This window comes from Anolis sagrei, chromosome 4 (assembly GCF_037176765.1).
Source record: "Anolis sagrei isolate rAnoSag1 chromosome 4, rAnoSag1.mat, whole genome shotgun sequence".
In the NCBI taxonomy this organism is placed as follows: Eukaryota; Metazoa; Chordata; class Lepidosauria; order Squamata; family Dactyloidae; genus Anolis; species Anolis sagrei.
The window spans coordinates 228,113,727-228,128,644 of record NC_090024.1 but is presented as its reverse complement, the minus strand read 5'-3'; the positions used below and the strand labels follow the sequence as shown (position 1 = coordinate 228,128,644).

Genomic DNA, 14,918 nt, shown 5'->3' with positions numbered 1-14,918 from the left:
CTGTAGAATTTATGCAGATTGACACCACTTTAACTGCAATGGCTCAATGCTATGGAATCATGGAAGTTGTAGTTTTACAAGGTCTGTAGCCATCTCTGCCGGTGCTGGTACTTTCCAAACTACAACTCCCAGGATTCCATGGCATTGAGTTATGGAAAGTAGAGATGGTGGGAACTGGTACTCTGTGGGAATCATGGAAGTTGTAGTTTTACAAGATCTGTCGCCATCTCTGCTGGTGATGGTACTTACCAAACTACAAATCCCAGGATTCCATGGCATTGAGGTATGGAAAGTAGAGATGGTGGGAACTGGTACTCCGTGGTAATCATGGAAGTTGTAGTTTTACAAGGTCTGTAGCCATCTCTGCTAGTGCTGGTACTTACCAAACTACAAACCCCAGGATTCCATGGCATTGAGCTATGGAAAGTGGGAACTGGTACTCTGTGGGAATCATGGAAGTTGTAGTTTTACAAGGTCTGCAGCTATCTCTGCTGATGCTGGTACTTGGAAAACTACAAATCCCAGGATTCCATGGCATTGAGCTATGGAAAGTAGAGATGGTGAGAACTGGTACTCTGTGGAAATCATGGAAGTTGTAGTTTTACAAGGTCTGTAGCCATCTCTGCTGGTGCTGGTACTTTCCAAACTACAAATCCCTGGATTCCATGGCATTGAGCTATTGAAAGTAGAGATGGTGGGAACTGGTACTCTGTGGGAATCATGGAAGTTGTAGTTTTACAAGGTCTGTAGCCATCTCTGCTGGTGCTGTTACTTACCAAACTGCAAATCCCAGGATTCCATGGCATTGAGCAATGGAAAATAGAGATGGTGGGAACTGGTACTCTGTGGGGAAAACCCCCAATGTCTACTTACGTTGGTAATCCATTTTTCCTCCATTTCTTCTGATCTTATCTCTCTCTTCACCTTTCCACTTATGACATTCCCTATCCACATTTCTCCCCTAAAGATAACAGTGAACCTGGAATAGAAGCTTGATCTAGGAAGGACACAGTGAACCTATTAAGCATTGGCTGGGGCTTCCAAATCTTTTACAATTCACGAGAAGCACTTAGTTAACAAAACAACATAATAAGTAGTTTTATATTAGATACTGCTAGTTTCAATGAAACAGGACTCAGCCATGCTTAACTGTTATATACTTTAATGTACAGTACTGCTGAAATGATGCACAAACATATTTAAGTATCAATTTCCACCTATGTATTAGGACCTGCTGAAAATGTTCTTAGATGAAAAGTAATCAAAGAAAGGGAAAGAAAGACTTAAAGGCATTGGAATTTTTTCTTAAAGTTAGTCGGTAGGTTCATTTGGCCATCGGAGGTCCTTGTAAAAGGCACCTTTACTGCTTCTGATCTGATAATAGCGTTCAAGCTCCAGTCCTGGTACAGTCGACCTCCATCCGATATATCCTTGAGTGGTTTGAGGGACAGGTGGAGATGGATGGATCTGAAATCAAGGAGTACGTCTTTTGTTTACACATGTAGACATTTCTATCCCAGTTTTGTATGATATAAGCCAAAGTCAAGGCAGCTTACTAAAAAGACTCCCAAACAAAATTAAAAACAGTACAAAAAAAAAGAAGAAGTGAAAATAGTACCATAAATAACAGCAGCAGCTAAAATGTATAATTACAGGCTAGGATGAAAAAACATGGCAAATAGTGTTAAGCAAGGTAAGTTCCTGTTTTTTGTTCACTCTAGAGCAGGCATGGCCAACTGCGGAAGACGAGGGGGCCCAGCTACGCTGCCATATAATGCAGTTACACTGCCATATAATGCATATAATACAATTTGAAACTGCATTATCCAGCTACACTGCCATATAATGCAGTTTATATGAGTCTATATTCAAACTGCATTATATTGTAGTGTTCAAACTTCAATATATTGTAGTGCATTATATAGTAGTGTATTATATTGTAGTGTAGATGGGTCCAGGGTCACACATGGAAGTATGAAAGGCCATGAACCGCTCTGGAAAAATAAAAATAAAAATGGGACGTGCTTCTGGGATTTCCTAAGCTCTAGAGAATATTTGATGGCAAACATTCGTTTTAATCTCTGGAGGATCCAGGAGGTTCCAAGGGGACTCCAAACATTTATTTATTTATTTATTTATTTAGACCATTTCTACCCTACCCATCTCACCCCCGAGGGGGCACGCAGGGTGGCTAACACAGGCAACAATTCAATGCCAACAGTATCAAAACAACAATATAAAACAGCAATATAAAATCCATTACTTAACAATTAAACAGTGATATTAATTAAAATTACATAACCACATAGAACCACATAGAACATGGTGGAAAATAGCCTCTACACTCTACAATGTTGCTTATACTTCACTTATGCTGAACTATGAAGATTACTATGCAGTTCCAACAACAGAAAGTAACTGATTAGAAGTTGTGTTTTTATAAGTTTTTTGGGCTGTATGGCCATTTTCCAGAAGAATTCTCTCCTGATGTTTCCTAAGCTCTAGAGAACATTTGATGACAAACATTTGATGGAGGTCATCCTCAGAGGTTGTAAGGTCTGTTGGAAATTAGGAAAATTGGGTTTATATATCTGTGGAATGTCGAGGGTGGGATTAAGAACTCTTGTCTGTTGGAGGTAGGTGTGGATGTTTCATTTGTCCACCTTGATCAATATTTAATGGCCTAGTAATTTCAAGTAAGAAGCCACAGCTTGAAACTGCTAGGCCATTAAATGCTAATCAAGGTGGTCAACTGAAACATTCTCACCTACCTCCAACAGGCAAGAGTTCTAATCTCACCCTGGACAGTTCACACACATATATAAACACCACTTGCCTAGTTTCCTCACAACCTCTGAGGATGCCTATCATAGATGCAAGAGAAATGTCAGGAGAGAATGCTTCTGGAACATGGCCATACAGTCCAAAAAATTACAAAAACCCAGTGATTCCAGCCATGAAAGCATTCGACAATACATTGATTAGAAATCTCTTCTGTCAAACAGGTTTTATTTCTATAGGAAAGGAACGATGATGTTCAAGGACAAATATATGAAAGATTAGGGACCAAGATGTCTTTTGCATGAATAATCATTAATCTCTTTCAAACTTACTAAAAATGACATGTGTTAATCAGTAACCAATCTATCTGGACAATAGGGAAACCCCAAAATTGAAGCTGCCTCTTGTTTGCCTTGGCTGCTGGGCTACTTTGGCTAAATCACTGAAAACACACTGAAAGTGCTCTCTATATATTACTTTAACATCTGGGGACTTATCCAGTGGAGAAATACGCACTGGGAAAGCAATGTTTCTGTTCTGTTCTGCTGCCAGAGCCCTTTTGCTTTGTTCCCCAGCCAAGCCTGGAAAATATTTGTAGTATCTAGGTGGAGTACTTTCTTTGAAATTATTCCCTCTTCTTTCTTGTCTTTTCCCTTTCTTCTTCTTCGGGGAGTTAAGTGCCACCCACAGAGATGAACAATGGAGACAATTGAGTTCGAGTTCTTCTGCCTCCACGCAGCAGCACTATACACTGGCAGCGGAAATGGGGTTAAAATTCCTTGTCTGACTCATGCAGAGGAATGGATGTATGAGTTTTCCTCTTCATGACACAGAAGAGAAACCATAAAACCAGGATGCCAGTGAAAAAAATGCAAAAATATTACATAGCTATTGCTACACTTTTCCAGTAAGAAAAGAAGATTTCTGAGATGAGTGCGTTCATGTTTCTAGATCTCAGAAAATGAGGGTTCTCAGATCCCAGATTCTTAACCCTATTCTCTGGTCCTTGCGGTGTTAGAAAAATTGGAATACCCTCAAAGTGAGATCTTTCCCTTGAAAATACGCACTGTATACTTGCTCCATTGCCTCACCTTTGAAACATGAATTGTAGGCTGTTTTCTGTTCAAGTTTTGATAACTTTTCTTAAGGGGCTACAAATCCCACATGTTCTTAAAAGCAGTGATTGCAAAGATGTTAAAGACAGCTCTGGAAAAACTGTCATTTTTCCAGTTCAGTTTGCAATTTGGGATACAGTTGGCCCCTTGTATCCATGGATGTATTCATGGATTTATACCTCCACACCCTGAGAATATTCACAAACATTCACAATTCCCAAAAGCATGCTTTGATTTTTTTATTTTATATAGGAGCGTCCATACGGGGTCTTTGAACCAAATCTAAGTGGTTACCAAAGGTCCACAGTACTTAATTTCCAACCATAAATATACTTTCTAATTTGTTAGATTTGGCTATTATTAGTTGAATTATGTGCTCTGAGCAAGTAGTTTGTGCAGTTGATGCTGCATGCCTGTGACATTACAATGGGGAATCCCTAGGTGATGGCTTTTGGTTATGGATCTCAGAGCCTTTGAGCTTCTGACCTGGGACGGATCCAGACAGGCCTTAATCCCAGGAGAACCACATTTAAAAATGCAGATTTTCCACCCCGGAAGGTGTGCACTTTCTGAGGAGGGTGTCCAGATGTTCTCCCGGGACTAAACCGAGAGAACGTCTGGAGGCCCTATCCCCCTCTCTTGAAGCCCCCCAGATCCCTTAGAAAAGTAATGAAAACTTACTCGGCCCCCATTACAGGCTTTGGCCAGCTCTCCTGGCGCGTAGAAATGATGCGCCGGGGGGGGGGGGGAGGAGTGGTTTTCCTCCCAGCTGGCAGAGCTGGCCGAACGCTATAATGGAGGTCGGGTAAGTTTTCATTACTTTGAAAGGGGGAAGGAGGTGGGTATTCCCACAGTTTGTTGGGCTTATTTAGCCCAGTAAACTGTGAGAATACTGTCTGGACTGCAGTATCATGAAGTCCAGAACCAGAAATAGTGGGTTTATCCCGTGCCTTCCAAGAAGGTGTGGAATAAACCTACTATCTAATTAATTCGCTACAAACAGGGTTTTTCTGGTTTGCAGCGAATTGATTTGGGATTGTCCAAAACATTGCTGAGCAGCTCCTCCTTTATTGTGGATGTTACCGCAATAAAGATACTGTCTGGATGGGCCCCTGGCAATTCTAGCACTCCTTGAAGTATCAGGTCAGCATCACACATGGTCCCCAAGGTTAATAAGGCTGAGGATCCTTCCCTACATTCTTCAGTGGTCACCCCTGCCTTTAGAAGACATTCTACTTGAACTTCTTCACTATAGAGGAGGGTGTCGTCTTCACTAGAAAATGGTAAGTATGGCTCTTTGAGAACCTGAAGCCTAATGCTGCTTAGTATAATATCCCTATGGATAGATGGGAAAATCAATATTTTAAGATCTCTTAGGAAAGCTACATTTCTCTGCTCCAGAAACATTATTTGGAATTCTGATCTGTCCTTCCTTTCCGGCACCTGCAGAGAGGAGATAACCTGATGATATATAATTTTTACACCCTAGAGCAGGATAATGCTATTGTAAGTCCTAAGGTTACGCAATGAACCTTTCACTGATGGATGCTTTCTCCTTTTCAAGGAGCCTTTAAATGTTGCTCTCAAGATTTTGATCTGTATTTAAAGAACTATCATGACAAAGCAACTCATGAAAAATCTTTAGGTGGATAGATTTGGATATGTTTAAAAATTGTCCTGTCACTTGAAACTACAATGCCACTGTCTGACCTTAATGTACTTTTCCACTGGTGTCACAGGTCGGATTTGTAAGTGTTCTGGAAGTGGAATCTTAGGCTTAGGTGGTTGTTTCTCTTCATCTTTTAGCAACTAAAAATAGGAGAACATAATAAAATAAATTGGCACTTCAGGCTGAACCATGCATTGTGATAACACTGTAATAGCTCATATCTATCTAGATACCATACTGTTCCCATCATGGCAGTACTTGACAACCTTGTACTTGACATCTGATACAAAGCTATTTATTGTATTGCTGTGGATGCTTTTGAAATTCACCTTTCATATAGATAATTAATTCTCATTTTAAAGCTAATAGCTGACTCTGAAGGATAGATAGGCAGTCACAACTTTGGCACATTATACATACCTATTTAAAGCACTCCCTGATTTTAGTGGGACCTACTCCCAGATTCAGTGAGCATAACTTTGAAGCCAATAATGTCTTTATTTTCCAAAATGCATTTGAAATTAAGTACCTAAAATACAGCTGTCTTACATGGAGTGGAAACATGCTTTGAACAAATACTAATGGAACAAAAGTATTGATATGAATGGAGCAAAAATATTTCTGACTTTCAGGACTTTAGACAGAAGCCATATCCAAACTCTACCTGACAATGTGGAAACTGAGTTGGAAAACTTCTGCTCTGCAGTCCTTCTTTCTGCATAAATCTGAAATCTTGCAACTGTTACCATGCAAGTTTTTTTTAAAAAACCCTGTTATATTCACCATTTTATACCAGGAATGATTGTATCAACAGATAATTAATTTATTGTCGAAGGCTTTCATGGCCGGAATCACAGGGTTGTTGTAGGTTTTTCGGGCTATATCGTCATGTTCTAGAAGCATTCTCTCCTGATGTTTCACCTGCACCCTCAGAAGTTGTGAGGTCATATTATTTGAGAACACAGAAATGCTGGACCACTCTAACAACTACCATGTCAGGCTACACAGAGGAATAATTGAAACCCACAAACATGTGGACTATTTCAACAGAAAGGAAGAAACTTTGAAAATGAACAAAATCTATTGTCGAAGGCTTTCATGGCTGGAATCACTAGGTTCTTGTGGGTTTTTTCGGGCTATAGAGCCATGTTCTAGAGGCATTTCTCCTGACGTTTCGCCTGCATCTATGGCAAGCATCCTCAGAGGTGTGAACAAAATCTGGCTATCAGTTTTAAAATACTCTAAAATTATAACAGTAAATAAAGAACAACACTCAAACACAGGGGAACTCCAGACAAGACAAAATCAGGGACAGCTAATCATCTCTCAACAAAGGATTCCCCCAGACAGTAACAAGAAACACCTAAAAACTGTCAGGCCATCAAATGCTAATCAAGGTGGCCAATTGAAACATTCACACCTACCTTGGGCCCCAAGGAGATTCCATCTGAACATGAAGAAGAACTTCCTGACTGTGAGAGCCGTTCAGCAGTGGAACTCTCTGCCCCGGAGTGTGGTGGAGGCTCCTTCTTTGGAAGCTTTTAAACAGAGGCTGGATGGCCATCTGTCAGGGGTGATTTGAATGCAATATACCTGCTTCTTGGCAGGGGGTTGGAGTGGATGGCCCATGAGGTCTCTTCCAACTATTTGATTCTATGATTCTACCTCCAACAGACAAGAGTTCTTTCTCCCACCCTGGACATTCCACAGATATATAAACCCAATTTTCCTAATATCCAACAGACATCACAACCTCTGAGGATGCCTACCATAGATGCAGGTGAAATGTCAGGAGAGAATGCTTCTAGAACATGGCTATATAGCCTGAAAAACCTATAATGAACATAGGAATGTTAATGAACATAGGAATGGAACAATGGATGACGAATCTGGATCATGTTTCTGATGACGAGACGACAGTGAATGGTTATTGCAGTAGTTGTTTATTAATTGTGTAATATGTTAGGTTGTTAACTGTTTTTACAATGTAGCATCGAATTATTGCTGTTCTTATTTGTTGTGAACCGCTGTGAGTCACCTTCGAGCTGAGAACAGCGGTATATAAGTAAAGTAAAGTAAAGTAAAGTAAAGTAAAGTAAAGTAAAGTAAATAAATAAATATAACAACCCAAATAATTAATTGTTCCAGGTACAGTTTAGAGTTAAAAGGTGTTTGTGTTTGTTTGTGTGATTGTATGTTTGTATGAGATAATATAATTGTATTTCTTGTTACCGTAGTTCTTGACATCTGCCACTGATTCAGCTCAGGCCATATATATGAGATCAATTTTCTCAATGTATATAAACGGGAATTAGAACTTATTTTACCTTTTCAATTGGTGTTAACAGAAAACCCCACCGTGATGGCCATCTCCTTGCAGCTTCACGTTCTATTTCAATGTGATCCTTCCTGATAGATACAGAAAAATACAAACATTTAATATGTTTTTTAAACAAGCAGACAAAGTTGTTAGGATTGCTTAAGGAGTTCCACAACTCTTTTGGTTAATGATCTCAGTTATACTTTTTTGGACATATTCAGGGTTGCACACAACAGTTTCAGTCTGTACATGTACATATAGAATTATAGAATCATCTCCAATAAAGGAAAATTCACCATCTTCTAAGGAAATCTGATAAACCTTACTATAATTCAGAAATTCCTAATATTTCATTGGAATCTAATCTAATAATAATAATAATAATAATAATAACAATAATAATAATACATTATTTATATTCTGCCCTTTCACCCTGAAGGGGACTCAGGGCGGATCACAGTACACAAACGGCAAACATTCAATGCCATTTTTTAGACAGGACAAAGACAAACAGAAAGGAGGTATATTGTGTTGTGTTGACATCCAGTTCAACATCCAGGTTGTCAATGCCTTTGGAAGTTGCCAGCCACAGAGAGGCACTGTCACTCCATCCTCTATGTCGAAGAGCCATCAGGATGTCCTCCTTCCTTTTGGTCACCAGCATTCTTTGACTCTTTTCTTACGGTGTCGTAAAATACCTCTCCTGCATTAGCGGTACCTAATTTCTCTAATCACAGCTGTAGGCTGTTTTTGAACTGCTTAGGTAAACAGTGAGCAGGGCTGACAGTCGGGTGCTCACACCGACCTGGGGCTTCGAATTTGTAACCTTTTGGTTGATAGATCTTATCATTGCTGGTGATTGCTGCGCTAAAGCAAGTCCATTCAAGGATAGGTTTGGATCCTATCCTTGTAAGAAGAAGAAATAATTTTGTTATATCACGCACATAACAACTCCACACCAACTCTCTTACCCTTTCACTATTGTGCTGGGTTTCAAGACCTTTTTTAATTTCTTGAATGCCAACTCTGAACATATTTTGAAATGAAACAGACTTAATGCTTTTAATTTTCTTCTGACCCCCTTCTTTATCACTTTAGTGCTCTCCATGCGTAAAAATGTGTATGAGTTTTAGTTAAAATGTTGTGTATCTGATTAAGTGGACTTTAGTCAACTAAACGGATGCCATAATAAACGTGTTAAACTTTTGAGGTGCCTCAACATGTCTTGTTCTTTTCTCTGGAACAACCTAACATAGCAATTCTTCTGGAAATTGTAAAGGTGTGCATTTCAGACCGTAAAAATGGAAAATTTGCAGATCTTTATAGAGAAGACTTCCAAGAAAAAAAACAACCCTGTCATGCAAGAAGAAAATTAACATAGGATTAAGCCATTTCATCTTAGCAATGGAGAAGAAACTTGAATAAAGTGTATCCTAGATTCAATTTGCAGATCCTCAGGGTATAAAAGAACCAGATAGCCAGTTCTGGAAAAAAGATCTTTTGCTTGAGAACTACTCCAAGTGCACAGTGGGCAAAATGAACTTGTCCTAACTCGTCCTTTGTAGATTCTAGCTTCATCCTTGTCAAACTTTTTATCCTTACAGAACAGTGGTTCCCAACCTTTTTTCCCCACCAGGGACCACTTGACCAGGGATACTTTGACCAGGGACCACTCTCCAAAATTACTACTAAAAGGGCTACGAATCAGTTTTTGGTCAACTCTTGATTTGGTTTGGTTATTTGGGGTGCTGATTCATAAAATTGCATTGGATAGACCACATCAGCTGTAGTTTCTGATACAGAACATATACCATCCAGTAGTCACCATCTGCTCACCCACAGAAAACCACATTTAATAATCTAGAACCGTGGACCTTATTTTAGAGCCTGTGGCCCACCAATGGGTCGTGGCTGTGAAGCACTGTCTTCTCTTCTCCTCTGCTTCAGTTTAACCTGTTTATAGGCCTTCCCAATAGTGTAGATAACTTTGTATTGGTTTTTGGGTAGAGCTTAACATACCCCCACAGACCAGTCTTAGTTGGTCTATTCCATTTCCCTGTTTAAAGCTTTAGCTGGCCTCCTCCTCTTTCTACAATCACTAGAGGCTTGGGACATTATCTAGAAATCCTAGGCAGAAGAAATCCAAACAGGCATTCCTAGCACCTGCTGCATTCAACAGTATTTGTATACCAGCTGTCCAAAGGACAACAGAAGCTTATAGACAGCCTTAGCTTTATCAGAGAGAAGATTAAGACAGTTTATAAGCAACAAGTTGTAATCTATTGCTTTGCACCAGAGGCAGAAGATTCCAGAAAGATGACTACAACCAGCAAAATCTCCTTTTGTAATGTATTGTTTTAACTTACCTTATGATAGTCCCGGGTGGAGTTAACCTTTTATTCATCTTGTTTCAGTAAACTCATTTGGTTATCCTTTCACCTTGCCTAAAGTGCCTCTGTCTGCTAAGGGTCTTAATCTTAACAGAAGGTATCAGATAGCCCCCGAGTAAAGCTGGGAAATATAGTTTTCCCAAAGGCTCAGGCGTGCCATCACAGTGGCCCACAGGTTGGGAACCACTGGTATAGTTTTCTTATCAGATGATTCCAAGCTACCTTGAAGCTATTTTTTTTAAATCTGTCTAATCTGTCTTTCTGAAAAACTGTTTCCAGTTTCCATCATACTACAGCATGCTCAAAAGGGTGAGTCCAGAATGGGACCATGTAGATCAGGGGAGTCCGAGGTGCGGGATGATGCAAACAAAAGAAGCCTGAATTATCAGTAATTGGTACCGAGGAACAGGAATGTTTGTTTGTTTGAAATTATTCATAACTTGATCTTCTTCCATAATGAAAAGATCAAAAGGTGACCTACTGAGATCAAATCATATTCACCCTCCATCCAATACTGCCACTGGCTCTCCTTTGCTGTCCTGTACAGTCTCTCCAGACATTCCCATGAAGAAAAATAAAATACAGTTTTATTATTTATTTATTTATTTGGGGTTCTTGTACCCCGCCCTTCTCACCCCGAAGGGGACCCAGGGCGGCTTACAGCTGCAAGGCGCACTTAGACGCCTGCTACACAAACAATCATCACAAAAAATATAACAATACAAATTCCCACAATTCAACATTATCCAATAAAATCAGTAAAATGATAAAATCAGTAAAAACAATACAAACCTGGAACTTCCTCCTACCCATCAGTGTACAATTAACTCAAAGATCTGTTTTGGTTCCATTTCGACAATCCTGCCGATCTCACACATCTGATTGTCTTATTTGGTTGTCATTGTCTAATTGCCTGGTTGCCCAAAGGCCTGGTTCCACAGCCATGTCTTCACCCTCCTCCTGAAGGAGAGGAGGGTTGGTGCTGTTCTGATTTCCCCCAGGAGTGAATTCCACAGGTGGGGGGCCACCACTGAGAAGGCTCTGCTTCTCGTCCCCACCAGCCTCACTTGTGAGAGTGGTGGGGTCGAGAGCAGGGCCTCCCCAGATGATCTCAAACTCCGAGGTGGGACGTAGAGGGAGATACGTTCGGACAGATACACTGGACCAGAACCGTATAGGGTTTTGTAGGTTAAGACCAGCACCTTGAATTGTGCTCGGAATTGAACCGGCAGCCAGTGGAGCTGGCACAACAGGGGGGTGGTATGCTCCCTGTATGTCGCTCCGGTGAGCAATCTGGCTGCCGCACGCTGGACTAGTTGGAGTTTCCGAACAGTCTTCAAGGGCAACCCCACGTAGAGCGCGTTGCAGTAGTCTATCCGGGATGTAACAAGAGCGTGGACCACCGTGGCCAGATCAGACTTCCCAAGGTACGGGCGCAACTGGTGCACAAGTTTTAATTGCGCAAAAGCTCTCCCGGCCAACCCCTATCTCTGGTACGTACATGCTCATCTCCATCCATCAGAATGATGCATTTTGCTAGCAGAAAGAATAATGAACATGTTGCTTTATTCCACAGAGTGAGTCCTTTTCAAGGACTAAGAAACAAAACCTTTCCAACCCCAGAGCAGTCTTCCACTTATTTACTCTAAAGTAATTACATTAAGCCAATGTTTTGGAATAGGTAGCGATTTGTGAATTGTAACCTTGCCTTCTTAAGTTGTTAGCAGCCTGACCCACAATCCAGTTAGGATGAATTACTTGGAATGAAACTGGTGACGTTAATGTACTTTGATTTCACTGAGCTATGGAGTGTGCCGCTGAAGTAGCTTAGGCAGCAGTTTTGACTGTATTGTCATGAAATAATTCTGATTATCAATGGAATGTAACACCTTGCTTCCCTATTTCTTGGTCTACTTTAGGAGAGATTAAAAAAACCTGCCTTTCACACTTGGAGGAGTGCAAATGACACTGGATAAATGGAAGATGATTTTTTAATGGTTACTGGCTGTCATAAAAATCAAGAATGGGCAGATAGACTCCAGATAGACTGCAGCTCCCATCAGATCTATCTGCCAAAAGTGGAGGATGAAGGGAACTGCAATCCAGCTACATCTGAGCAGCTGCAAAATTGCCCTTGCTTGGAATGAAACTGTCACAGAAACACTCTCATTTTGGAGATGGGGTCAGAGGCAAGGAGAATAACAATCCCTTACTTGGTTTTATCTTTGTTTTAATCTCTGCTTTGGGTTTATATTTTATAGAAATATATTTTAATATGTAGCTTTTATAGAAATACATTTTAATATGTGTCTTTGTTGTATTTTTACAATGTTTATGTATGTTAATGATTCTATAACACGATTCCAAGCCATGAGGAAAGGCGGTCAAGAAAGAAAATTATTATTATTATTATTATTATTATTATTAAAGGTAAAGGTTTTCCCTTGACATTAAGTCTTGTCATGTCCAGCTATGGGGGGTGGTGCTCAATTCAATTTCTAAGCACCGGGATTGTGGCACAGCTGGCTGTGCATTAAGCTGCATTAAGATCACTCTGACCAAAAAGGTCATGAGTTTGAAGCCAGCCCGGGTTGGGTTTCCAACCAATTGTGTGTAGCCTGTTGTCGACCTTTGCAACCCGAATGACAGTTGCATCTGTCAAGTAGGAAAATAAGGTACCACCTTAAAGTGTGAGGAGGCTAAATTAACTGATTTATGAGGCCATGAAGAAGACTCCAGCAAAGCATTCCAGCGGGGAAGCATGCGGGGAATGCAGAAGTGCTTCATCAGCGTCGCAGATGGACGATGAAAGCAACAGCTCCCCTGGCGGCCAGAAAAAGTTAAATAGCCTCTGTGTATATGTCTGTATATGTTTGTATATGTTTGTCTGTATATGTTTGTCTGTATATGTTTGTATGTCAAAAATTGGCATTGAATGTTTGCATGTGTACATTGTAATCCGCCCTGAGTCCCCTGCGGGGTGAGAAGGGCGGAATATAAAAGCTGTAAATAAATAATAAATAAATAAACTGAAGAACCGGCATTTGTCCATAGATGCCTCCAAGGTAATTTAGCTGGGATGACTGCATGGAGTGCCATTACCTTCCCCCTGAAGTCTTACCTATTGATCTACTCACATTTGCATGTTTTTGAACTTCTAGGTTGGCAGAAGATGGGGCTAACAGTGGGAGCTCACCCTGCTCCCCAGATTTGAACTGCTGACTTTTTGGTGAGCAAGTTCAGCAGATCAGCAGTTTGATACACACCAATATTAGTACACAACAATCCAATCACTATGCTGGCTTTTGTATTGGATCACACATCTGACACTTCCCAAGTGTCTAGGACTGTGTGATGTATTGATGAATAATGTGTGCAGATCCAAGTAGGGTGGCCTTTGCAGCTGACAGATGGGAATTTTGTCAGTGCCCATTGTTTTTAAGTGCAGGCCAAGGTCTTTAGGCAGTGCTCCCAGTGTGTTGTTGTTGTTGTTGTTGTTATTATTATTAATATTATTATTATTATTTGTTCAGTACAAAAAGATGGCTTCTCCTATGAGAAAAAATAAATTAGAATAAGATGTATCTTTCATGCTGTGAAAGGCCATTTTTTCTTTTTACTGCATTTTAAATGTGCTTTAATTGCTTTTACGTTCAATTTGGACTTTAATTATTATGAACATTTGCGTGATTGTTTTCGCTATATTTTGTTTTAACTTATTTGGTGACCTGCTCTAAGTTCCCTATTAGCAGGAGGGAATATATATTAGTTAAATATCTTAACTGATTTCTGTAGCTCTGATCCAGCATCCATTTAATGCAGTGTTCCCCAACCTTTGGCCCTCCCAGTGTTTGGGACTTAAGCTCCCAGAATGCCTGACAATTGGCTGCAATTCTTCAACTTTCCTGACTGGTACCGTTGGGAGGCCATATGGTTCTGAGCTAAGTCCTAAAACAGGCATGGGCAAACTTTGGCCCTCCAGGTGTTTTGGACTTCAACTCCCACAATTCCTAACAGCCTCAGGCCCTTTCCTTTTCCCCTTCAGCCGCTGTCCAGCTTGGTCCATCTGATTAGAAAATGGGAAGAGAGAAGAAGGGAGGGAATAAGACATTTACCAGATTTGATCTTCAGCCACAAAGTTGAACTTGTTCTTCTGGGACATCCCAGGCACTGATCCGGGGCTAGCACTCCTTGGCAGGCAGGGAGAGGATGGGCACTACCTGAAGCTGGGCTGCAGCCGGACACCTGGCAGCTACTGCTTGGGTCCAGCTCTGGGCCAGACTTCCCTCTTTGTGCTGTGGCCTGGCGTTGCTAGGCGATGGCAGAGGAATGCAATGCAAGGGAAGGGGAGGCCCGGCCTGTTGCCAAGGCCAGGCAGGGCATGAAAGTCTGCAGGTGGGTGGGTGCCATGCCTCAGTGACCCTCCCTGTACAAAACAACAGGACCTTGTGATACCTTAAAGCAGAACTTGGAAAGGGGACTTCTAAGGAATCCCAACTCTCACAATCCCCACCCAGGCTACAAGGCCATGGGGACTGAAGGATTCTGTGAGCTGTGGTGCAATTACTGCTTTGAAGACTTAGACATAAACCATTCTAGGTAAAGGTTTTCCCCTGACATTAAGTCCAGTCGTTTCTGACTCT

The 14,918-nt window shown here is 40.8% G+C and overlaps 1 protein-coding gene across 1 annotated transcript; it reads right to left on the bottom strand.

The window, feature by feature from the left end:
* Positions 1 to 1,183: 1,183 nt before the first annotated feature.
* Positions 1,184 to 14,519, bottom strand: CIMIP1 (ciliary microtubule inner protein 1). The gene is made up of 4 exons (XM_060771486.2): positions 14,391 to 14,519; positions 7,893 to 7,974; positions 5,607 to 5,705; positions 1,184 to 1,467 (listed from the first exon to the last, which is right to left on the bottom strand). Exons 1-4 carry the CDS (start codon positions 14,435 to 14,437, stop codon positions 1,312 to 1,314), a joined length of 384 nt encoding a protein of 127 aa, XP_060627469.2. The 5' UTR covers positions 14,438 to 14,519; the 3' UTR covers positions 1,184 to 1,311.
* Positions 14,520 to 14,918: the final 399 nt, after the last annotated feature.